General features: G+C 45.1%; 2 protein-coding genes across 3 annotated transcripts in view; one reads left to right on the top strand and one right to left on the bottom strand.

Moving 5' to 3' along the window:
- Positions 1–16484, bottom strand: part of DHX29 (DExH-box helicase 29) — a 50828-nt gene extending 34344 nt beyond the window's left edge. Inside the window, exons 1-7 of one of the 2 annotated variants that reach the window (XM_038765529.1) lie at positions 16289–16484; positions 11009–11082; positions 9621–9734; positions 8917–9046; positions 7163–7308; positions 3917–4048; positions 873–999 (exon numbers count right to left, since the gene is read on the bottom strand). In XM_038765529.1, coding sequence (XP_038621457.1) covers positions 873–999; positions 3917–4048; positions 7163–7308; positions 8917–9046; positions 9621–9734; positions 11009–11082; positions 16289–16484 — 919 coding nt within the window. Of the gene's footprint in view, positions 1–872; positions 1000–3916; positions 4049–7162; positions 7309–8916; positions 9047–9620; positions 9735–11008; positions 11083–16288 lie in introns of those variants that run through there. The other variant, XM_038765530.1, reaches the window with a different exon arrangement.
- An 820-nt stretch (positions 16485–17304) lies between these two features.
- Positions 17305–25350, top strand: part of MTREX (Mtr4 exosome RNA helicase) — a 107152-nt gene continuing 99106 nt past the window's right edge. Inside the window, exons 1-2 of the mRNA XM_038765444.1 lie at positions 17305–17425; positions 25034–25174. Of these exons, the coding sequence (XP_038621372.1) occupies positions 17322–17425; positions 25034–25174 (245 nt within the window). The 5' untranslated portion in view covers positions 17305–17321. The remainder of the gene's footprint in view (positions 17426–25033; positions 25175–25350) is intronic.

Raw genomic sequence — 25350 nt, 5'->3', positions numbered from 1 at the left:
ATCCAGATCTGAAACACGTAATTTTTTGTAGCAATTATTTCACTGGAGTTACCAAAAATAAGTCACGGAGAAGTAGAATTACGTGGAAAATAAGATATAACCCTGATTCCAGAATAGGTAGAAAATAAGATAGTAATGATGGTATTTGTTAAGCGATTACTATGTGCCAAGCACTGTTCTAAGCACTGGGGTAGATACAAGGTCATCAGGTTATCCCGTGTGGGGCTGTCTTAAAATCCCCATTGTACAGATGAGGTAACTGAGGCCCAGAGAAGTTAAGTGACTTGCCCAAGGTCACACAGCTGACAAGTGGCAGAGCCAGGATTAGAACCCATGACCTCTGATTCCCAAGCCCGGGCTCTTTCCACTAAGCCACACTGCTTCATAAGATGAGGGAGGACTGTGATTGGAGGAAAGATTTCATTCTGACCTAGGCTGAAAATTATGGTACGATTAGAGTGAAAATTGAGAGTTATGATTTTCACTTCATTTGTAGCTTTTATTCAGTAGGTACCCAAATAAGGCTTTTAATTTTGTGTTCAAACAACCAATACAATCTATTTGGATTTTTGATACATTGTTTCCCAGAGGATGAAAAAGAGCACTTCGTTGTTGGGTCCCACTGCTTCCCAATTTCCGTTTACCAACCTTTTTTAGGAAAATTCTACCACGACTCTGTTTTGACAGAAAATTAGCAGTCATCTACAATAAAAACTCTTCTAACTCCTCGGATGTTTGTCCAAATTTCTCTGGGTTTCAAACACGATCCCGTGACATAATTCTACTGTGGCCTAACTTGCAACACTACTCCAAATTTGGGACTGCAATGAAATTTGTTTTTACAAGAAAGAGAGAATTTGAAGGTCGCCTACCCCTTTGAAATTTCCTTATTTTTTCTTGGGCCTCTTTCTGGCCTTGCTTGTTCTTTTCTTGCTTGGAAGAAAGAGCTCGTTCTTTCGCATCAAGGAGCTTTGCCGCCAAGTGTAAGTACCTTTCGTTCTGTTCCAAACGAAGAGAGAGAAGATTCACTAAAGACTGGTAGACTTATACATCACATCAAAACCCTTGAGTTTGGGATTTCCAACATCTGAAGTCTCAGGGGGGTTGGGAACGTCTCAAAAAAAGGAGAGAAAACAAAGGCAGGGGCAAATTGGTATTGCAGGATATAAGGGGAAAGCTATAAGACTAGACTGTAAGCTCATTATGGGCAGGGAATGTGTCTATTTTTTGTTGTATTGCAGGGGATGTGGGGATGGGAAAGCCCTCTCCTCCTCTTCTCCCACTTCCTTCTCTGTCACCTTTGCACTTGGATTGGCAGCTTTTACTCATCTCCTCCCTAAGCCCCACAGCACTTATGTCTACATCCATAATTTACTTATTTCTTTTAATGTCTTTATCTCCCTCTAGACTGCAAGCTGATTGAGGGAAAGGAATGTGATGATGATATTTGTTAAGCGTTTACTATGTGTCAAACACTATTCTAGGCGCTACGGTAGAAACAAGCTAATCAGGTTGGACACAGCTATTGTCCCACATGGTCTCATAAGAGGGAACTGAAGCACCAAGAAGTAAAGTGGCTTGCCCAAGGTCACAAAGCAGATAAGCGTCAGAGTCGGCATTAGAACCCAGATCCTTCGGACTCCCAGGCTCATGCTTTATCCACTAGGCCATGCTGCTGCCCAACTCTACTGTATCTTCCAAGTGTTTAGTACAGTGCACACGGTAAGCACTCAATGAATATGACGGATTGATTAAAGAAGAGAAAAGGGAGAGAGTGAAAGGGCAAGCATGTGTGCGGGCATAGTAAATCCAGTTTTATATTAGTGTAATACATACATGACGAGCCTGGAATTAGAACTCATAATTCAAGTCTGGAGCACCATTCATATTTTTTGAGTGCAAAGCACTGTACAAAGTGGTTGGGAGAGTACTCTCTCAAAAAGCTGTGCCTTTCTTTTCTTAGGATGCTGGGGCTGCAATCCAATGGCCACTTCTGCCTTGGAGAATCCATGACTACTGCTCTCAAATTCCACCCTGCCACTGCAGATCACTGCAGGACAGCCATGCGGAAGGGAAGCCTAAGGCCTCCGAACTGCTGTTGTAAAATGATTCCCACCTCTGAAAAGGCAGCCAAGCTAATGCTGCTCTAACTATTGGAACCCTCAAATGTTTTGGAATACAAAGAGCACCAAATTCCTAAATGGAATTCATTCTTCTTGAAACTCAGCTCTGTCCTCTTTTATTTCCCATAATCATATTTCTGCAGTCAAATGTTGGTACGTGGAACAAGGGTCAACTTTTGGAATTACTAAGGAGAGTAATCACGCGAACAAACAGGAAGGCCCATTTCTGAAACACATCCAGTACAATAAGAACATTATAAAGCCTTAAGGCATGAACTCAAGCACTTTCATTTAATCGTATTTATTGAGCGCGTATTGTGTGCAGAGCACAGTACTGAGCACTTGGAAAGTACAATTTGGCAACAGGTAGAGACAATCCCTACCAAACAATGGGCTTAGTCTAGAAGGGGGGTGACAGACAACAAAACATGTACACAGGCATCAACAGCCTCAATATAAACAGAAGTACAGATATACACACATAATAAATAGAACTATAAATACGTACACATATATACAAGTGCTGTGGAGCGGGGAGGGGGCAGAGCAGGGGGAGGGAGTAGGGACGATGAGGGCAGGAGGAGCAGAGGAAAAGGGGGCTCAGTTTGGGAAGGCCTCCTGGAGGAGGTGAGCTTTCAGTAGGGCACTTCATTTTGTTAACACGAAAAGTTGCTAAAAAGGAATATTTCCTCTAATTTCATAAACTATTAATGTGCCAAATTAAGGTTAACCCTCATATTTTTAGAACGGGCATCTCAACAAACTAGAAACAAGTCTGGTAGCAAGGAACCAGATCTCCTGTCACTATCTGGGACATCCTCCATTGGCCTTGGGGAAAGTGATCCAGTCTTTCCGCATCTCTCCTCTAATCTGTAAAATATGGGCCAAAATGCCAAATGCCCTGTCACTAGTGCAGTTGGGGGCAATTTCAAAATTATTAGAGAGGACACAAAATTTAACAGTCATACCACCTTCTTATTCTAAAAATAGAACCAAATTCAGAATAACTGCTTCCGAAAAAACTCATCAAGCAATAGTATTTAAGGGCTTACTGTGTGCAGAGCATTATACTATTTGAGAAAAGAAAACCAAACAGACATGATCCCTCCCTTCGAGGTGCTTATAATCTACTGTAAAATTACAGAAAGGCACGCTATCTTCATTGAAGAAAAAAAACTAATCACATAGGGTCATGCAAATACTCAATAAGATTCTTCAGAGATACTGGGTAACCTAAAACATGGAGCGATTTGGAGAATGTACAAGGCACGGACGGAACTAAAATTAGGTTGTGGATTTTCCAACACTTGTTTCACTGTTCCTAGCATTTGGTGATATCATCGTCCAGAATATATAGATATGAGGATTACAGAAAATCAGAAATGGACTCCAAGTAAAAACTCCAAAACCACAATCAAACCTCAAACCATTTTTCTGGCATGTACATAAATGACTTTTTATTTAAACAGAACAGTGTCATCACTTGCTTAAAAATACTTAAGCACTACAGAAGAGTTTTACCTAGCTCTGGAGCCTCAATTTAAAACATTCTTAGGAAATAAAGACTATATTAAAATAGTTATACTTCAGAATGATGCCTCGCCTTTATAGGAACAGCTGGATTACAATACTTTTTAGTTTTAATTAAGGTTTGAGTCCTAAACATTTACAAATATTCAATGCAAGGTGTCATTCAAAAGTATTTACCATTTATCAATCTTATATAAAGACAAAATCAAGAAGCCCCGAAGTACAATTAATTCAGACATGAACCCACAGAGTTCCCAACTTACGGGGTCAAATTTTTCCTCCTCTTCTAAACTTTTAGCAGAGTTTTCATTCTTTTCTGCCTCATTCTGTTGTTCAGCATACCGCAGAATCCATTCTTTCATATCCAACTCTTGAACTTGCCCAGCACTTTTCTGCTAGAAAGAGAAAACCCTACTAAAATGAGAAATGGAATAAAGTGGAAAATACAAACTTCTTTAGAACCAGTATAAAAGTATCATAACTTCTGTAGCAATGGAGAGACATGGGATGTCATTTTCATGCCGAAATAAATGGGCCTCAAGCATCCTGTGGATGTTCGGTGAATGTAAAGTGAATTGAATTTGACTTTTCTTTTTTAAAATATTTTGGGAGCTCAGAGCGCTGGAGAATTTGGAATTAGATTAGGAACTAGTGGGTAGAGCACGGGTCTGGAAGCCAGGAGGACCTGGGTTCTAATCCTACCTCCGCCACTTGTTTGCTGTGTGACCTTGGGTAAGTCACTTTATTTCTTTATGCCTCAGTTACTTCATCTATCAAATGGGGATTAAGACTGTGAGCCCCGTGCGGGACAGGGACTGTGTACAACCTGATTTGCTTGTATCGATCCCAGTGCTTAGTACAGTGCCTGGCCCATCGTAAGCACTTAGCAAATACCACTATTATTATTATTATTTTTATTAGACATTTTATAAAGAAGTAAGAGGGAGTAGGATGGTTGAGAAGGCACATACGAGTCTCAATATATGTGGCTGTTAGACTGTGCTGTATTACAGTTGCTCTTTGGAGAGAGCTCGGTGCTATGAAAATATCTCATCAGAGATCCAGTTGAAAGTTGGCACAGGAATTGCAGAGAAACAAGTAAAAAAACCAAATTTCCAGGAAGCAAAGGGGCTGACCCTACTCTTTGCAACAGTAAGAGGCTGTCCTCAATGGAACCAAGCCCCCAGAATTCTCACGGGGGGTGGAGACAAAATGTTTTGTTCTTTTTCCTGGCTTTGACTTTCTCCCCACCCTGAGAAAAGCAGGCTCACACAGTAGGAAATCTCCATCACCCAGTGAAGCCGATCGGGAAGGTAGATCAGAGGAGTGGGGAATGGTGACCCATTTTGGGGTTTATTGGTTTAAATATTAAGGATGAGATCTTAAATCCCCCAAGCTAGCTCTCTTCCTCCCTTCAAGGCCCTACTGAGAGCTCACCTCCTCCAGGAGGCCTTCCCACACTGAGCCCCTTCCTTCCTCTCCCCCTCGTCTCCCTCTCCATCCCCCCATCTTACCTCCTTCCCTTCCCCACAACACCTGTATATTTGTATATATGTTTGTACATATTTGTTCCTCTATTTATTTTACTTGTACATATCTATTCTTTTCATTTTGTTAGTACGTTTGGTTTTGTTCTCTGTCTCCCCCCTTTTAGACTGTGAGCCCACTGTTGAGTAGGGACTGTCTCTATATGTTGCCAACTTGTACTTCCCAAGCGCTTAGTACAGTGCTCTGCACACAGTAAGCGCTCAATAAATACGATTGATGATGATGATCTCCATTTTAATTTCCTTTTCGCATTCTTTTCAATTGAGCTGATGGACTAAAATATTTCCCAGCAGACAGGTGTAATCGGAGTTTCCCAGCTCCTCAGAGGATGCCCCTTTCATATTCTGGCTGGATTTCACATCTCCTTTATTCCTTTTAAATGCCTGGAGTGGTGAAGGGTTCCTTTTACTTTGCGTTCTAGGTACTTTAGCAGTGTGGGCCCTGTCTTGCAAAATAAATGAGCCCAATCCCAGCAACTGTTTTCAAGGTGGGATTCTCAACCTTTTTCATCTCGCGATATTATGTCTCCTAGCTTTGGAGGAGCTATTACAACACCCACAAAAAAGCATAGCAATCAAAAAAAATCCAATAGTTGTTCAGCACACTATGTCATGTCATGTCTCTTCCCAGGCAGAGCAGCAGATTTTAAAGGTCAGAAAGGAAGAGTGTGGGATTTGGTGAGGGGCTAGAGGAGGTGAGGGAACTCAGAGGTGGAAAAGACAGCTCACCCCAATAACCTGCAGTTTGTCTTTGCCATTAAAAGGCTTCGATATCTATGACCTTCTTACGATTCTCAAACACACCATCACTGCTTCTTTAATAATAATAACAATAATCATAATTATGGTACTTGTTAAGCAGCTGTGTGACTTTGGGCAAGTTAACTTCTTTGTGCCTCCGTTACCTCATCTGTAAAATGGGGATTAAATCTGTGAGCTCCCCATGGGACAACCTGATCACCTGGTAACCTCCCCAGCACTTAGAACAGTGCTTTGCATATAGTAAGCGCTTAAGAAATACCATCATCATCATCATCAAACGCTTATTATGTGCCAAGCACTGTACTAAGCGCTGGGTAGATCAAGCTAATCAGGTTGGACACAGTCCCCGTCCCACCTGGGGCTCACACTCAATCCCCATTTTCCAGATGAGGTAACATCATCAATCATATTTATTGAGCGCTTACTGTGTGCAGAGCACGTACTAAGCGCTTGGGAAGTACAAATTAGCAACATATAGAGACAGTCCCTACCCAACAGTGGGCTCACAGTCTAAAAGGGGGACCCAGAGAAGTTACGTGACTTGCCCAAGGTCACACAGCAGGCATAGAATGGAGCCGAGATTAGAACCCAGGTCCTTCCGACTTTCTGGCCCGTGCTCTATCCACTGAGCCACGCTGCTTCAGGGGCTGAGGGGAGTGCGAGAACAGTTAAATACAGAAGCAGCGTGGCTCAGTGGCAAGAGGCCGGGCTTTGGAGTCAGAGGTCATGGGTTCTAATCCCGGCTCTGCCAGTTGTCAGCTGTGTGACTTTGGGCAAGTCACTTAACTTTTCTGTGCCTCAGTTACCTCATCTGTAAAATGGGGATGAAGACTGTGAGCCCCCTGTGGGAACTGTAACCTCCCCAGCGCTTAGAACAGTGCTTTGCACATAGTAAGCGCTTAATAAATGCCACCATTGTTAATGGTGCCAATGATATTGTGATCCCCCCCGTGGGACAACCTGATCACCTTGTAACCTCCCCAGAGCTTAGAACAGTGCTTTGCACATAGTAAGCGCTTAATAAATGCTATCATCATCATCATCATTTAACAGGCACAGCCACTTAAAACGATGCTTTATGGGGAAGGTTGTGGTGCGCAGAATTTGGATTCATCTACCGTTTAACACAAGTTCCAATTGGGTCAGTACGCCGGCGAGCGAGCAGGATGTTCTCTGAACTAGCGACTGGTCACGAGTTACCTTGGTCTCAGACTCGGCTTCTTTCTTTTTCGTAGGGGGTGGCTGCGGGGGGGGAGTCATCGCCCGCACCTGAGGAGCCTGAAATTTGGGTCTGCTTTTGGGTTGTTCTTCTTCAAACTCCTGACTGAATCCTTCGGGAAGTGCCTCTAGAAAAAAGAAAGAGAAAAAAGATTGGTAATAATAACAATAAATGTGGTATTTGTTAGGCGCTTACTATGTGCCAGGCACTGAACTAAGCCCTGGGGTGGATACAAGCAAATCGGGTGGGACACAGTCCCTGTCCCACGTGGGGCTCACAGTCTCGATCTCCATTTTACAGATGAGGAAACTGAGGCCCAGAGAAGTGAAGTGACTTGCCCAAGGTCACACAGCAGACAAGTGGCAGAGCCGGGACTAGAACCCACAACCTTAACATTAACCAGGTTAGCGTACCTTCTTTTAATTACCCTAATTTACTTTTCGGTAGCTAATGGGCAGGCATAGCAAGCGTCTAATTGCAGGAGACTCCCAGACTGAGCCCCCTTTTTCCTCTCCTCCTCCCCATCCCCCCCACCCTACCGCCTTCCCCTCCCTACAGCACTTGTATATATTTGTGCAGATTTATTACTCTATTACTTTTACTTGTACATATTTACTACTCTATTTATTCTATTCATTTTGCTAATGATGCGCATATGGTTTTAATTCTATTTGTTCTGACGATTTTGACCTGTCTACATGTTTTGGTTTGTTGTCTGTCTCCCCCTTCTAGACTGTGAGTAGGGACTGTCTCTATATGTTGCCAATTTGTACTTCCCAAGCGCTTAGTACAGTGCTCTGCACATAGTAAGCGCTCAATAAATACGATTGATGTTGATATGTTTGTACATATTTATTCCCCCTTTTAGACTGTGAGCCCACTGTTGGGTAGGGACTGTCTCTATATGTTGTCAACTTGTACTTCCCAAGCGCTTAGTCCAGTGCCCTGTACACAGTAAGTGCTCAATAAATACGATTGATGATGATGTGAGCCCGTTGTTGGGTAGGGACCGCCTCTATATGTTGCCGACTTGTACCTCCCAAGCGCTTAGTCCAGTGCTCTGCACACAGTAAGCGCTCAATAAATACTGGCCACACTTTCTCAATCACCATAGACGGAGTTCATTCACTCAACTGTATTCATTCAATCGCATTTATTGAGCGCTTACTGTATGCAGAGCACTGGACTAAGCGCTTGGGAGAGCACAATACAACAATATCAAAAAGGCACCTCCGTGCCCTTCTTTTCTTAGCATGCTGGGGCAGCAATGCAATGGTCAATTCTGCTTACGAGAATCCATGACTACTGCACTCAAATTCCGCCCCGCCACCGCAACGTCTCTCCAGGACAGCCATGTGGAAGTCTAAGGTCACTCTGGAGGCCTACCAGAAGTTGCTGTTGTAAAATGATTCCCACCTCTGAAAAGGCAGCCAAGGTATTGCTGCTCTAAGTGTTGGAATTCTCATTTGTTTTGGAATACAAGCAACACCAAATCCCTAAACGGAATTTATTCTTCTTGAGACTCGGCTCTGTCCTCTTTTATTTACCATAATCGTATTTCTACTGTCAAATGCTGGCACGTGGAACAAGGGTTAAATTCTGGAATTACGAAGGAGAGTAACCACGTGAACAAACAGGAAGGCATATTTCTGAAACACACCCAGTACACAGAGTAAGAACACCACAAAGGCTTTAGATGCGTATTTGCAAATCACATCACGAGGATCGGGCTTACCATCTGGGAGGTTTAAACAAAGCCAGTCCAGGGCAGAGTGAAGATCACCTCCGTACAAAATTGTATTTTTCATAGCTTCTTCAATGTCTCCGGTTTTAAAGGAAAATGCTTGTAGAGCCATGTACAAGTCCTACAAATGGAAGATAAAAATAGAATCTGATAGGAGGAGTCAGGTCTATAACAGCTATAAAGTTTCCTTCAGTAACTGTCCTCTTCAGCTATAATCCCACTTTTGTTAGCACTGCACTTGGGACAATTAGGGCATTCAGAAGGGCTTTAAGAATACTACCTGTTGTTAAATCTTTAATTTCAGAAATCTCATGTCTCACACTTGCATATTTCCTTGACCATCACCTCCCCCATCTCTTGCTGAGGAACCCTAGAGGCAGCAGAATCTCAATGGTATCTGAGGTAGTGGTAATGATAATAACCAAATAATAATAATCGCATCATAATGACGATGGTAGCAATGATAATTGTGGTATCTAAAGTTTACCTCAGGACGAAGAATGAAGCTTTCCTTCTTGAGACACCACATTAAGAGATTTACAAAGCCCATTAACATCCTTCACAATATTTTAAACTCTATAAAACTATCAAACCATATTCAGAACCCGTAAGAACTGTCAAAGAACCAGATTTAAAAATTCTCCACTCAAAAGCCAAGGCAGGTAACTCTGAAAGAGAAAAACCTGGTATGATACCTGTAGTTTTTTGGCAGTCAGCCGCCCAGAAATCATCCCTTTATCATTATTTTGCCTTTTATGCTCATTGATTACTCCAATAATTCTCTCCTCCAGTTTACTGTTAATCACCACCTGTTGGGACCAAAAAGGGAACAAGCAGTAAATTAAAGTCAGGTAATCATCCATCAATGGCATTTGTTGAGTGCTCACTGTGTGCGGGGCATTGTACTAAGCACTCGGGAGAGTAGAATGGGTAGATGTGAACCCTGATCTAAAAAAGTTTATAATCTAGAGAGGTGGCCAAACATTAAAATCAGTTACAAACAGGGAAGCAGCAGAATATAAGGGTATGGACTTAAGTGCTGTTGGGATGAGGTATCAAAGTGCTTAGGTTGTTCTGACTTAAGTGCATGGCATGAGGGAGGGAGAATAGATCATTTAGACCCATTCATTTACATATAAAACACAAATACTGAACCTACTTGACTGCCTCACTCCCAAGTTTGCAGTCCAGCATTTTCAATGGAAGCTCAGGTTGAAAAGCAATGGAAGTGTGTGGCAGAAGACAAGGCAGGGCAACAAAGTAGATAACTAACCCCATTTTACCCCCGAAGCTGACACACATTTGGGCAAACCCATTCATTCGAGTATTCGGCATGCACTTAAGTCCCCAAACAATCTGAAAGGAATTAAACTGGACCTAAAAGGCATCTCAGGCTGCCCTCTGTTAAAGCGGAAAACCTAATTCTGTTCACATCACTGGGTTTTACCTTCTTCGGGCTACTAATGCTCAAACCTACCGGATGCATTGTTGCTACGATTCTGAAAAGTAGGCTCTCTGTGGGCAGGGGAACGTACTTACCAACTTAGCTATACTGTACTCTCCCAAGTGCTTATTACAGTGCTCTGCACACAGTCAGTGCTCAATAAATACCACTGACAGAACAGGGGAAAAACGTTGTGGGTTATTAAAAAGATTTTCAGGCAGGGAGATTAAAAAAAAAATCTACACCTATAGTTCCAAACTCAAGGAATAAAATTTAAAAACTGCTCGGCTTAAAAATCTTCAATTTGACTTCTCAGGTATTTCCACTGTCTATTTCCCGCAGTACTAAGGCTAAATTCAAAACAAAATAAGCAAAGAAATGCTGCTGCAGTGAGCAAGAAAACTGAGCAGCCATAACTCCTGAGTATTTTTAATAAGCCACCAGATAACTGCTCCAAATCATTACCTCAGTATACAAAGGTTTTGTGAACAATGTTCTTGTTGGTCAACCTTGCTTACTATATGAGGGAATTTGTCTTATTTGAGGGCCCAAAGTTAGCATTTTCTTCTGAGCCACTGAAATCTTACAAAAGGACAACTCTATTATAAAATTTAACAGTAAAATCTTAGATTTACTCACTTTCAAAATGGATTTGTCCAGGTTAGCAGGACCACCGGAATCATTCGCAGAATTGAAGCTGTAAATTTTTGGCCCTGTGTGAGAAGCAACACGTAGGTGTCAATTTCATTAGAAATGTTATGTAGCAACTCAAAATCCACTAGATTTCCACCCCTCCAAAAAGGCTGTTTTTTATTTCAGTTCTTGCTTTGTGCGGTACGGTAATCAACACAAATCATAACCCAGGGTTCCAGCCAAAAGAAGTGTTCCTCTGCTTTTCCAATCCACGTCTAGAAAATTAGGCCGCAGCTGGGAGAAACAGAGAGGTTGACTTGATCTCGAAGCTTCCCTCTGCAAAAAGTGGTGCTAAAATGCCTGGGGTGGACTGGAAAAGTGAGCTTCTGACTGAAACCACGCTGAATTCATTCAATCCATCAATCACTGGTATTTACTGAGCGCTTACAACATGCAGGGATAAGTGAATGAACGAGTGAATGAGTGATTGAATAACTGAGTGACTGAATGAGTGAATAAATGAATGAGTGACTGAATGAGTGAACGATTGAATGAGTGAATGAATGAGCCCGCTGTTGGGTAGGGACCGTCTCTATATATTGCCAACTTGTACTTCCCAAGCGCTTAGTACAGTGCTCTGCACATAGTAAGCACTCAATAAATACGATTGAATGAATGAATGAGTGAGTGAACGATTGAGTGAATGAATGACTGCATAAATGGGTGACTAAACGAATGACTGAATGTCTGAGTGACTGAATGAGTGAGTGAACGAGTGAATGAATGAATGACTGTATAAGTGAGTGAACGAGTGAGTCAGTGAACGAGTGAATGAATGAATGACTAAGTGAGTGAACGAGTGACTGAATGTCTGAGCGACTGAATGAGTGAATGAATGAATGACTGTATAAGTGAGTGAACGAGTGACAATGTCTGAGTGACTGAAAGAGTGAATGAATGAATGACTGTATAAGTGAGTGAACCAGTGACTGAGTGACTGAACGAGTGAGTCAGTGAACGAGTGAATGAATGAATGACTGAATAAGTGAGTGAACGAGTGACTGAATGTCTGAGCGACTGAATGAGTGAATGAATGAATGACTGTATAAGTGAGTGAACGAGTGACAATGTCTGAGTGACTGAAAGAGTGAATGAATGAATGACTATGAGTGAACTAGTGACTGAATGTCTGAGTGACTGAATGAGCGAATGAATGAATGAGTGACTGAATGTATGTGTGTCTGAATGAGTGAATGATTGAATGAGTGAGTGAGTGAGTGAACGAGTGAATAAATGACTGACTGAATAAGTGAGTGAACGAGTGACTGAACGAGTGAATGGAGGGACTGAATGTGAGTGCCTGAATGAGTGAACGAGTGAGTGAATGAATGAATAAGTGAGCGAGTGACTGAATGTCTGAGTGAACGAGTGAATGAATGACTGACTGATCAATCAATCGTATTTATTGAGCGCTTACTGTATGCAGAACACTGTACTAAGCGCTTGAGTGAACGAGTGACTGAATGAGTGAATGAATGCAGTGACTGAGTGTGAGTGCCTGAATGAGTGAACGAGTGAATGAATGAATGAGTGACTGAATGTATGAGTGTCTGAACAAGTGAATGATTGAATGAGTGAGTGAACGAGTGAATGAATGACTGACTGCATAAGTGAGTGAACAAGTGACTGAATGAGCGAATGAATGAACGACTGAATAAGTGAGTGAATGAGTGACTGAATGTCTAAGTGACTGAACGAGCGAGTGAAAGAATGAATGAGTGACTGAATGATTGAATGAGTGAACGAGTGAATGAATGCCCTGGAATTCCTGGAATGCCGTCCCTCTGCCCATCCGCCAAGCTAGCTCTCTTCCTCCCTTCAAGGCCCTACTGAGAGCTCACCTCCTCCAGGAGGCCTTCCCAGACTAAGCCCCTTCCTTCCTCTCCCCCTCGTCCCCCTGTCCATCCCTCCCATCTTACCTCCTTCCCTTCCCCACAGCACCTGTATATATGTATGTACATTTTTGTTACTCTATTTATTTATTTTGCTTGTACATATCTATTCTATTTATTTTATTTTGTTAGTATGTTTGATTTTGCTCTCTGTCTCCCCCTTCTAGACTGTGAGTCCACTGTTGGGTAGGGACCGTCTCTATATGTTGCCGGCTTGTACTTCCCAAGCGCTTAGTACAGTGCTCTGCACACAATAAGCGCTCAATAAATACGATTGATTGATTGAATGAATGACTGACTGAATAATCTATCAATCGCATTTATTGAGTGCTTACTGTGTGCAGAGCACTGTACTAAGCGCTTAAGTGAGTGAACAAGTGACTGAACGAGTGAATGAATGGAGTGACTGAGTGTGAGTGCCTGAATGAGTGAACGAGTGAATGAATGAATGAGTGAACGAGTGACTGAATGTCTGAGTGACTGAACGAATGAATGAATGAATGAGTGACTGAATGTATGAGTGTCTGAACGAGTGAATTCATTCATTCATTCAATCGCATTTATTGAGCGCTTACTGTGTGCAGAGCACTGTACTAAGCGCTTGGGAAGTACAAGTTGGCAACATATAGGGACAGTCCCTACCCAACAGTGGGCTCACAGTCTAAAAGGGGGAGACAGAAAACAAAACCAAACATACTGACAAAATAAAATAACTAGAATAGATATGTACAACTAAAATAGAGTAATAAATATGTACAAACATATATACATATATAAGGGCTCAATAAACACGATTGAATTGAATGAAGTGACTTGCCCAAAGTCACGCAGCTGACAGTTGGCAGAGCCAGTGCTGTGGGGAGGGGAAGGGAAGGAGGTAAGATGGGGGGGATGGAGAAGGGGACGAGGGGGAGAGGAAGGAAGGGGCTCAGTCTGGGAAGGCCTCCTGGAGGAGTGAATGAATAGAGTGACTGACTAAGTGAGTGAACGAGTAACTGAATGTCTAAGTGAATGAATGAGTGAATGAATGAATGACAATGTATGAGCGGCCCACGTCCTCCCCCTGGCCTGGAATGCCCTCCCTCTGCCCATCCGCCAAGCTAGCTCTCTTCCTCCCTTCAAGGCCCTACTGAACTCACCTCCTCCAGGAGGCCTTCCCAGACTTAGCCCCCTCCTCCCCCTACCCCCCGCCTTACCTCCTTCCCTTCCCCACAGCACCTGCATATATGTATATATGTTTGTATGTATTTATTACTCTATTTTACTTGTACATATCTATTCTATTCATTTTATTTTGTTAATATGTTTGGTTTTGCTCTCTGTCTCCCCCTTCTAGACTGTGAGCCCACTGTTGGGTAGGCACCGTCTGTATTGTTGCAAATCTGTACTTCCCAAGCGCTTAGCACAGTGCTCTGCACACAGTAAGCGCTCAATAAATACGATTGATGATGATGATGTTGAACGAGTGATTGAATGGAGTGACTGAGTGTGAGTGCCTGAATGAGTGAACGAGTGAATGAATGAGTGACTGAATGGATGAGTGTCTGAATGAGTGAATGAATGAGTGACTGAACGAGTGAACGAATGACAATAAGTGAGTGAACGAGTGACTGAACAAGTGATTGAATGGAGTGACTGAGTGTGAGTGCCTGAATGAGTGAACGAGTGAATGAATGAATGAGTGACTGAATGGATGAGTGTCTGAACGAGTGAATGAATGAGCGACTGAACGAGTGAACGAATGACTGACTGAATAAGCGAGTGAACGAGTGACTGAATGGAGTGACTGAGTGTGAGTGCCTGAATGAGTGAACGAGTGAATGACTGAATGAGTGAGTGAACGAGTGACAATGTCTGAGTGACTGAAGGAGTGAATGAGTGAATGAGTGTCTGAATGAATGAGTGACTGAATAAGCGAGTGAACGAGTGACTGAATGAGTGAATGAATGAGTGAATGAATGAGTGACTGAACGAGTGAACGAATGACAATAAGTGAGTGAACGAGTGACTGAACAAGTGATTGAATGGAGTGACTGAGTGTGAGTGCCTGAATGAGTGAACGAGTGAATGAATGAATGAGTGACTGAATGGATGAGTGTCTGAACGAGTGAATGAATGAGCGACTGAACGAGTGAACGAATGACTGACTGAATAAGCGAGTGAACGAGTGACTGAATGGAGTGACTGAGTGTGAGTGCCTGAATGAGTGAACGAGTGAATGACTGAATGAGTGAGTGAACGAGTGACAATGTCTGAGTGACTGAAGGAGTGAATGAGTGAATGAGTGTCTGAATGAATGAGTGACTGAATAAGCGAGTGAACGAGTGACTGAATGAGTGAATGAATGAGTGACCGAATGAGTGAACGAATGACTGACTGAATAAGTGAGTGAATGAGTGACTGAATGGAGTGACTGAGTGTGAGTGCCTGAATGAGTGAACAAGCAAATGAATAAGTGAGTGAACGAGTGACTGAATGTCTGAGTGACTGAATGAGTGAATGAGTGACTGAATAAGCGAGTGAACGAGTGACTGAATGTCTGAGTGACTGAACGAGTGAATGAATGACTGAACGAGTGAACGAATGACTGACCGAATAAGTGAGTGAATGAGTGACTGAACGAGTGACTAAATAGAGTGACTGAGTGTGAGTGCCTGAATGAGGGAACGAGCGAATGAATGACTGAATAAGTGAGTGAACGAGTGACTGAATGTCTGACTGACTGAACGAGTGAATGAGTGACTGAGTGCCTGAATAAGCGAGTGAACGAGTGACTGAACGTCTGAGTGACTGAACGAGTGAACGAATGAATGAGTGACTGAACGAGTGAACGAATGACTGACTGAATAAGTGAGTGAATGAGTGACTGAATGGAGTGACTGAGTGTGAGTGCCTGAATGAGTGAACAAGCAAATGAATAAGTGAGTGAACGAGTGACTGAATGTCTGAGTGACTGAATGAGTGAATGAGTGACTGAATAAGCGAGTGAACGAGTGACTGAACGTCTGAGTGACTGAACGAGTGAATGAATGACTGAACGAGTGAACGAATGACTGACCGAATAAGTGAGTGAATGAGTGACTGAACGAGTGACTGAATAGAGTGACTGAGTGTGAGTGCCTGAATGAGTGAGCGAGCGAATGAATGAATGACGGAATGAGTGAACGAGTGACTGAATGGCTGACTGACTGAACGAGTGAATGAATGTCTGAGTGACTGAACGAGTGAACGAATGAATGAGTGACTGAACGAATGAACGAGTGAGTGAATGAGTGAAGGAACGGTCGGGTGAGGAGCGCGTCGGGTGTCCCGGGTTTCGGGGGTTACACCTTACCTTGCTTGGCGCGGGGCTCCTTGGCGGCGGCGTTGGGGGTCGCGGCGGTCGGTGTCGTGGTGGGCTTCTTGGGGTCCCCGGTGCCCGCGGCCCGAGCCGCCTGGGCCCTGGCGTTGGACAGGGCGGCCCGCACCGCCCCGGACCCGGACCCGGACCCGGACCCCGCCGCCTTCTGCTTCTTGTTCCTCCCGCCCATGGCGGGCGGGCGGGCGGGCGGGCCGACGGACGGGCGGGCGGGCGGGCCGACGGACGGACGGGCCGACGGACGGACGGACGGCACAGACACCGGGACCCACACGCGACGACGCCCGCCTCGCCCTCGGGCCCGGGACCAGGCCAAGCCCGCACGCGCGCGCGCGCCCGCCCCCCCCCAGCCCCCGATTGGCCCTCGGCCCTGCCCCCCAGCCCCCGATTGGCCCTCGGCCCGACCCCCGGCCCCCGATTGGCCCGTCCCCCCAGCCCCCGATTGGCCCGCCCTCGGCCCGCCCCCCAGCCCCCGATTGGCCCTCGGCCCGCCCCCCGGCCCCCGATTGGCCCGTCCCCCCAGCCCCCGATTGGCCCGCCCTCCCAGCCCCCGATTGGCCCTCGGCCCGACCCCCAGCCCCCGATTGGCCCGCCCCCCGGCCCCCGATTGGCCCGGCCCCCGATTGGCCCGCCCCCCAGCCCCCGATTGGCCCTCGGCTCGCCCCCCAGCCCCCGATTGGCCCTCGGCCCGCCCCCCAGCCCCCGATTGGCCCTCGGCTCGCCCCCCAGCCCCCCGATTGGCCCGCCCCCCCAGCCCCCGATTGGCCCGCCCCCCCGCCCCCGATTGGCCCTCGGCCCACCCCCCCCCAGCCCCCGATTGGCCCGCCCTCGGCCCGCCCTGCCCCGCCATTGGCCCGCCCCACCGCCCGCAGGCCCGGGCGGGGAGCGACGCTTTCGTGTCGTCCGGCGGCCGCCGTCGCCCTCGCCGAGTCTCGCGAGAGGTCCGGGCGGGGCGCTCTCTTGGCCTCCGTCGCCGCCGCCGCCGCCCGGGAGCGTGGAGCCGGGCAAGATGGCGGACGCCTTCGGGGACGACCTCTTCAGCGTCTTCGAGGACGAGGCAGCTGCCGCCAACAAGAAAGGGAAGGGCCCCGCCGAGGCCCCCGCCAAGCCCGGGTAATCAATCGATCAATCAATCAATCAATCAATCGTATTTACTGAGCGCTTGGGAAGTACAGATTTCAATCAATCAATCAGTCGTATTTATTGAGCGCTTACTGTGTGCAAAGCGCTGTACTAAGCGCTTGGGAAGTACAAAATATCAATCAATCAATCAGTCGTATTTACTGAGCGCTTACTGTGTGCAGAGCACTGGACTAAGCGCTTGGGAAGTACAAGATATCAATCAATCAATCGTTTTTATTGAGCGCTTACTGTATGCAGAGTACTGTATTAAGCGCTTGGGAAGTACAAGATATCAATCAATCAATCATATCAATCAATCAATCAATCGTATTTATTGAGCGCTTACTGTGTGCAGAGTGCTGTACTAAGCGCTTGGGAAGTACAAGATATCAATCAATCAATCGTATTGATTGAGCGCTTATAGTGTGCAGGGCACTGTACTGAGCGCTTGGGAAGTACAAGATATCAATCAATCAATCGTTTTATTGAGCGCTTACTGTGTGCAGAACGCTGTACTAAGCGCTTGGGAAGTACAAGATATCAGTCAATCAATCAATCGTTTTATTGAGCGCTTACTGTGTGCAGAACGCTTTACTAACCGTTTAGGAAGTACAAGATATCAATCAATCAATCGTATTTATTGAGTGCTTACTGTGTGCAGAGCACTGTACTAAGCGCTTGGGAAGTACAAGATATCAGTCAATCAATCAATCGTTTTATTGAGCGCTTACTGTGTGCAGAACGCTGTACTAAGCGTTTGGGAAGTACAAGATATCAATCAATCAATCGTATTTATTGAGCGCTTACTGTGTGCAGAGCGCTGTACTAAGCGCTTGGGAAGTACAAGATGGCAACATATAGAGACGGTCGCTACCCAACATTGGGCTCACAGTCTAAAAGGGGGAGACAGAGGAAAAAAAAACCAAAACCAAACATACTAACAAAATAAAATAAATAGAATAGATATGTACAAGTAAAATAAGTAGAGTAATAAATATGTACAGACAAATATGCATATATACAGGTGCTGTGGGGAAGGGAAGGAGGTAAGATGGGGGATGGAGAGGGGAAGAGGAAGGAAGGGGCTCAGTAAAAATAACGGGTAAAAATAACGTTGATCGCATGTGTTAATAATGGTAGCATTTATTAAGCGCTTACTATGTGCAAAGCACTGTTCTAAGCGCTGGGGAGGTTACAAGGTGATCAGGTTGTCCCACAGGGGGCTCACAGTCTTCATCCCCATTTTACAGGTGAGGGAACTGAGGCCTTCTCCCCCCCGCTCCTCATCCCCCCCACCAGCCTTACCTCCTTCCCCTTCCCGCACACAGTCTTAATCCCCATTAATCGCCATCAGATGCGTGGAAGCGAAATGGTACCTAAATTAGTTTGGAAATAATGCCCAAGTTCCGTGTGCGCAGTTTTCTTCATTGTCGTCATCACGGATCAGTATCTAGACTGTGAGCCCGCTGTTGGGTAGGGACCGTCCCTATACGTTGCCAACTTGTACTTCCCAAGCGCTTAGTACAGTGCTCTGCACACAGTAAGCGCTCAGTAAATACGATTAAATGAATGAATGAATGAAATCCCGGCTCCGCCAATTGTCAGCTGTGTGACTTTGGGCAAGTCACTTCACTTCTCTGGGCCTCAGTTCCCTTATCTGGAAAACGGGGATGAAGCCTGTGAGCCCCACGAGGGACAATCTGATCACCTTGTAATCTCCCCTGCGCTTAGAACAGTGTTTTGCACGTAGTAAGCGTGTAATAAATGCCGTCATTATTATGACTGGATTATGAATGGATGTTCACACAATAAACACTTGTAGACTGTGAGCCCACTGTTGGGTAGGGACCGTCCCTATATGTTGCCAATTTATACTTCCCAAGCGCTTAGTACAGTGCTCTGCACACAGCGCTCAATAAATACAAATGAATGAATGAATGATTGAATGAAATCCCGCTCCACCAATTGTCGGCTATGTGACTTTGGGCAAGTCACTTCACTTCTCTGGGCCTCAGTGACCTCATCAGTAAAACGGGGATGAAGACTGTGAGCTCCACGAGGGACAATCTGATCCCCTTGTAACTTCCCCAGCGCTTAGAACAGCGTTTTGCACATAGCATTTAATAAATGCCGTCATTATCATACAAGGTGATCAGGTTGTCCCACATGGGGCTCACAGTCTCCATCCCCATTTTACAGGTGAGGGAACTGAGGTTCAGAGAAGTGAAGTGACTTGCCCAAGGTCACACAGCAGACATGTGGCGGAGCCGGGATTGGAACCCACGACCTCCGACTCCCAAGCCCGGGCTCTTTCCTCCTGCCAAAGAACAAGGAGGCCTCTTGGGGCTGCGGGCACTGATAACAATAATAATAAAAAATGATTATTATAATAGTACCCTATAGACCTTTATTATGTGCCAGACACCGCTCAGAGCGCTGGGGTGAAGCAGCGTGGCTCAGTGGAAAGAGCCCGGGCTTGGGGGTCAGAGGTCGTGGGTTGTAATCCCACCCAAAGTCAGCTGGGTGACTTTGGACAAGTCACTTCACTTCTCTGTGCCTCAGTTCCCTCATCTGTAAAATGAGAATTAAGATTGCGAGCCCCACGTGGGACAACCTGATCACCTTGTATCCTCCCCAGCGCTTAAAACAGTGCTTGGCACATAGTAAGCGCTTAACAAATACCAAAATTTTTACCTATTATTATTATTACAAGCTAATCAGGTTGTCCCACCTGGGGCTCACAGTCTTAATCCCCATTTTACAGATGAGGGAACTGAGGCCCATTCAGTCGTATTTATTGAGCGCTTACTGTGTGCAGAGCGCTGAACTAAGCGCTTGCAGAGTACAATTCAGCAATAAAGAGAGACAATCCCTGCCCAACCATGGGGTCACAGTCTAGAAGTGGGGAGAATAATGGTGGCATTTAAGCGCTTACTATGTGCCAAGAACTGTTCTAAGCGCTGAGGGAGGTACAAGGTAATTAGTTTTCCCCACGTGGACCTCACACTTTTAATCCCCATTGTACAAATGAGGGAACTGAGGAACAGAGAAGTGAAGTGACTTACCCAAGGTCACACGGCGGACAAGTGGCAGAGGCAGAATTAGAACCCACGACCTCTGACTCCCAAGCCCGGGCTCTTGCCACTAAACCACGCTGCTTCAGTGAAGTGACTGGCCCAAGATCACCTGTTAGAAATGTAATAATAATAATCCTGGTGTTTATTAAGTACGTACTATGTGCCAGGCACTGTAGTAAGCACTAGGTTGCATACAAGCAAATCGGGTCAAACACAGTCCCACGTGGGGCTCACAGTCTCCATCCCCATTTTACAGATGAGGTGACTGAGGCACTGAGAAGTGAAGTGATTTGCCCAGGGTCACCCAGCAGATGTGGCGGTGGCAGGATTAGAACCCAGATCCTTCTGATGCCAAGGCCCATCTCCTTTTCTGTTGGCCTTGGCCTAGGGAAACATTCACCTCATACAAAAATCAGATGTCTAGAAGCGAAATGATGCCTAAATTAGTTTTGAAATAATGCCCAAGTTCTGTGTGCTCAGTTTTCTTCATTGTCATCAACACGGATCAGTATTTGGTGTCAGCCGTGGGCGGAGCACTGTACTGAACGGTCTGGAAAACATGCAGCCCACGTAATTAATCAACCAATCTTATAGACTGTGAGCCCACTGTTGGGTAGGGACTGTCTCTATATGTTGCCAATTTGTACTTCCCAAGCGCTCAGTACAGTGCTCTGCACATAGTAAGCGCTCAATAAATGCGATTGATGATGATTGATGATATCATAGGCACCTGTCAACATGATTTGTTCTGTTGTCTGTCTCCCCCGTTCAGACTGCGAGCCTGTTGTTGGATAGGGAACGTCTCCATATGTTGCCGACTTGTACTTCCCAAGTGCTTGGTACAGCGCTCTGCACACAGTAATCGCTCAATAAATACGATTGAATGAATGAATGAATACCTATATATATATATTATGCCAATATACTCTCTATCAATCAATTATTGAGCGCTTACTGTGTACAGAGCCCTGTACTAAGCAATTGGGAGAGGACAGTAGAGTTGGTGGACACGTTCTTTGCCCACAAGTTTGATTGTTTTCATTGTGGACAGGAGCGCGTCTACCAGCTCTGTTGTACTCTCCAAAACGCTTAGTACAGCGCTCTGCACACAGTAAGCGCTCAATAAATACTGTTGATTGATCCCTTCCCTCGAGCCCAGTGGAAGCAAAGGAGACTCGTCAGTCAAATAATATTTTGAGTCCTTTCTACGTGCAGAGAGCAATGAAGTAAAGCGCTTGGGAGAGTACAGTCCTGTCTAGTAGACATGATCCCTGCCCTCAAGGAGGTCACAGTAGACCTTAAAATAAACTAAGTAAAATAAATGAAAATAAATTGTCTCCTCCTTTTAGACTGTGAGCCCGTTGTTGGGTAGGGATTGTCTCTGATGCCGAATTGTACTTTCCAGGTGCTCTGCACACAGTAAGCGCTCTGAATACAACTGAGTGAATGAGAAGCAGCAGAGTATATGTAGATAAGTACAGTGCTGTGTACATAGCGTTCAAATTCTGACTGTGTCCAACCCGATTTCCTTGCATTTACTTCAGTGCTTAGTACAGTGCCTGGGTCATAGTAGGCACTTAACAACTACCACTTTTTTATTGTTGATAATAATAAACACCATTAATAAGGACTGTGGGGTTGGGGTGGGATGTGTATCAAAGTGCCGAGAGCACACATCGCCAAACATGTCAGAGTAAAAACATCGACTGAGGTGGTAAAATCAGTGTTAGTAACTTGATTATAGTAGTATTATTGAGTGTAGTAAATCAATCTGATTGTTTTGTATCTACTTCAGTGTTTTAGCATAGGCTTGGCCACAGTAAAGACCAAACAAATACAACCATTGTTATTGTAGTTTATTAATAGTAGTGCCCTGAACTATCTGCTTGGTAAGTACAGCAGAAGCACCACCTACATTCCTTGCCCACAAAGACATAGAGGTATTCACAAATAGTGGAGTCAGGATAAATGAGATTGAATGTTCAATTATCTATATATGTGTGTGTGTTTCTCTGGGTACATATACGTCTACATAGACATATGTAGACACACATACATGCACCTATGTATCTGTATATGCTGAGGATGAGCATAAAGAAGTAGAAACCTAAGTGCAAGAGCAGCTGAAGGGTTGATAAGATTTGGAATGCTGCTAAATTAGTCAGGAGAGCTTGTTGGAGGAGGGTGGGATTTCGGGGGACTTTGAAGGTGGAAAGATGTGAGCCCACTGTTGGGTAGGGACTGTCTCTATATGTTGCCAGGTTGTACTTCCCAAGCGCTTAGTACAGTGCTCTGCACACAGTAAGCGCTCAATAAATACGATTGATTGATTGATTGCGAGATGTGAGGTCTTGTGAATCTGATGAGAGAAGGCAGTGCCAGGCCTCGGGGACGGCACCAGCAAGGGATTAGAGGCGGCCAGACAAGAGTGGAGTTTAGCCAGGTGGTAGACTTGGCAAGTGAAGAGTGTGAGCTGGGAAGTAGTGGGTTGAGAGCTCATAATGAGTGGCACTTACTGAGTGCAGAGCACTGTACTGAGGGCTTTAGTGCTCAGTAAATATTAATTGCAATAATGGTAGAATCAACGATTAGTACGTAGCTGTGAATTTCAGACGTTAACCATAATTTTGAAATGATTATTTGCCTAGTTCTGTATCTGCTCACCCCTTCAGTCTATACTTCACTCTGCTGCCCGGATTATCTTCCTACAGAAACGTTCTGGCCAGGTCACCCACCTCCTCAAAAATCTCCAGTGGTTGCCCATCAAGCAAAAACTCCTCACTCTCGGCTTCAAAGCTCTTCCTCACCTCACCCCCTCCTACTTTACCTCCCTTCTCCTCCAGCCCAGCCTGCACCCTCCGCTCCTCTGCCGCCGCTAACCTCCTCCCTGGGCCTCATTCTTTCCTGTCCCGCCGTCGATCCCCGGCCCACGCCCTCCCCCTGGCCTGGAATACCCTCCCTTCACACATCCACCAAACTAGCACTCTTCCTCCCTTCAAAGCCCTACTGAGAGCTCACCTCCTCCAGGAGGCCTTCCCAGACTGAGCCCCCCCTTTTTCCTCTGCTCCTCCTCCCTTCCCCACTGCCCCCACTCCCTCCCTCTGCCCTTCCCCCTTCCCTTCCCCACAGCACTTGTGTATATTTGTACATATTTATTATTCTATTTGATTGATGCGTATATATCTGTTATTCTGTTTGTCTATTTTGATGGTATTGACACCTGTCTACTTGTTTTGTTGTCTGTCTCCCCCTTCTAGACCGTGAACCCGTTATTGAGTAGGGACTGTCTCTATCAGTTACCAAATTGTACTTTCCAAGCGCTTAGTATGGTGCTCTGCACACAGTAAGCGCTCAGTAAATATGACTGAATGAATGAGTGAATAATCAGGAAATCACAATGTCTTACTATCTTGTAATAAAGCAAGCTTTATTTTGGAGGTATCTGAAAAAATTGTGTTAAGTGTGGTAGGAAGAGGTTTGAGGTGTTAAAAGATCAAAATGGGCAAAAAATGACTGAAATGGCAATTCAAAAGAAGTACCTGAATTCAGAAATGTACCTAAATTATATAGCTGGCTCACGCCACTAGCCAAAAAAGCCAAGCCATTTTGCAGTTGAAGCCAGCAAAGCTTCAGAAACATTTTCAGGCCTGTTCCATTCACGTATTTGTGTGAACTTTCTTTCAGGTAAGATAGTCTTAGATTTTGAGTCCCCTGAGGGCCAAGGACTATATCCATTTCCCACCTATGGATTCTCTCCCAGCATTTAGTAGAGTGATCTGCACACAGGAGGTGCTTAATAAATGCAATTACCCGCTACAAGTATGTGAGGAGAGGTACTGCATTGGATTCAAGTAATTATAAGATGCTAATACATCATATTGTAAAGTACAGTTAGAGAAGCAGTGTGGCTCAGTGGAAAGAGCATGGGCTTTGGAGTGAGTGTCCAGGGGTTCAAATCCTGGCTCCGCCAATTGTCAGCTATCAATCAATCAATCAATCGTATTTATTGAGCGCTTACTATGCACAGAGCACTGTACTAAGCGCTTGGGAAGTACAAATTGGCAACATATAGAGACGGTCCCTACCCAACAGTGGGCTCACAGTCTAAAAGGGGGAGACAGAGAATAAAACCAAACATACTAACAAAATAAGATAAATAGGATAGATATGTACAAGTAAAATAAATACATAAATAGAGTAATAAATATGTACAAACATATATACATATATGCAGGTGCTGTGGGGAAGGGAAGGAGGTAAGATGGGGGGATGGAGAGGGGGACGAGGGGGAGAGGAAGGAAGGGGCTCAGTCTGGGAAGGCCTCCTGTGTGACTTCGGGCAAGTCACTTAACTTCTCCGTGCCTCTGTTACCTCATCTGTAAAATGGGGATTAACTGAGCCCCCCCATTGGACAACCTGATCACCTTGTAACCTCCCCAGCGCATAGAGCAGTGCTCTGCACATAGGGCTTAATAAATGCCATCATTATTATTAATCCTAAATTCCAATGCGTATTTTTCAGCAAACGGGCAGAGAGCAACTCGCAAGCAGGATCGACCAGCAGTGCAGGGAAAAACAAGAGAGAAACCGAACTCGACAATACAGACGACACCATTCTTGTAAAGAAACCCAAGATAGAAGATGTATTATCGGAAGACCTGAGGTAAGATCGAGTTTGGTGTTCAAGCTAAGACTACTTGACGGGACGGTTGTAGCTCGAGGTGGAAGTAACACCTCAGGGCTTGCCTCCTGTCTGGAACTCCCACGCCCCCTTCATCATCATCATCATCAATTGTATTTATTGAGCGCTTACTGTGTGCAGAGCACTGTACTAAGCGC

This window comes from Tachyglossus aculeatus, chromosome 23 (assembly GCF_015852505.1).
Source record: "Tachyglossus aculeatus isolate mTacAcu1 chromosome 23, mTacAcu1.pri, whole genome shotgun sequence".
Taxonomy (NCBI): domain Eukaryota; kingdom Metazoa; phylum Chordata; class Mammalia; order Monotremata; family Tachyglossidae; genus Tachyglossus; species Tachyglossus aculeatus.
This window is presented reverse-complemented; position numbering and strand designations above follow the sequence as displayed.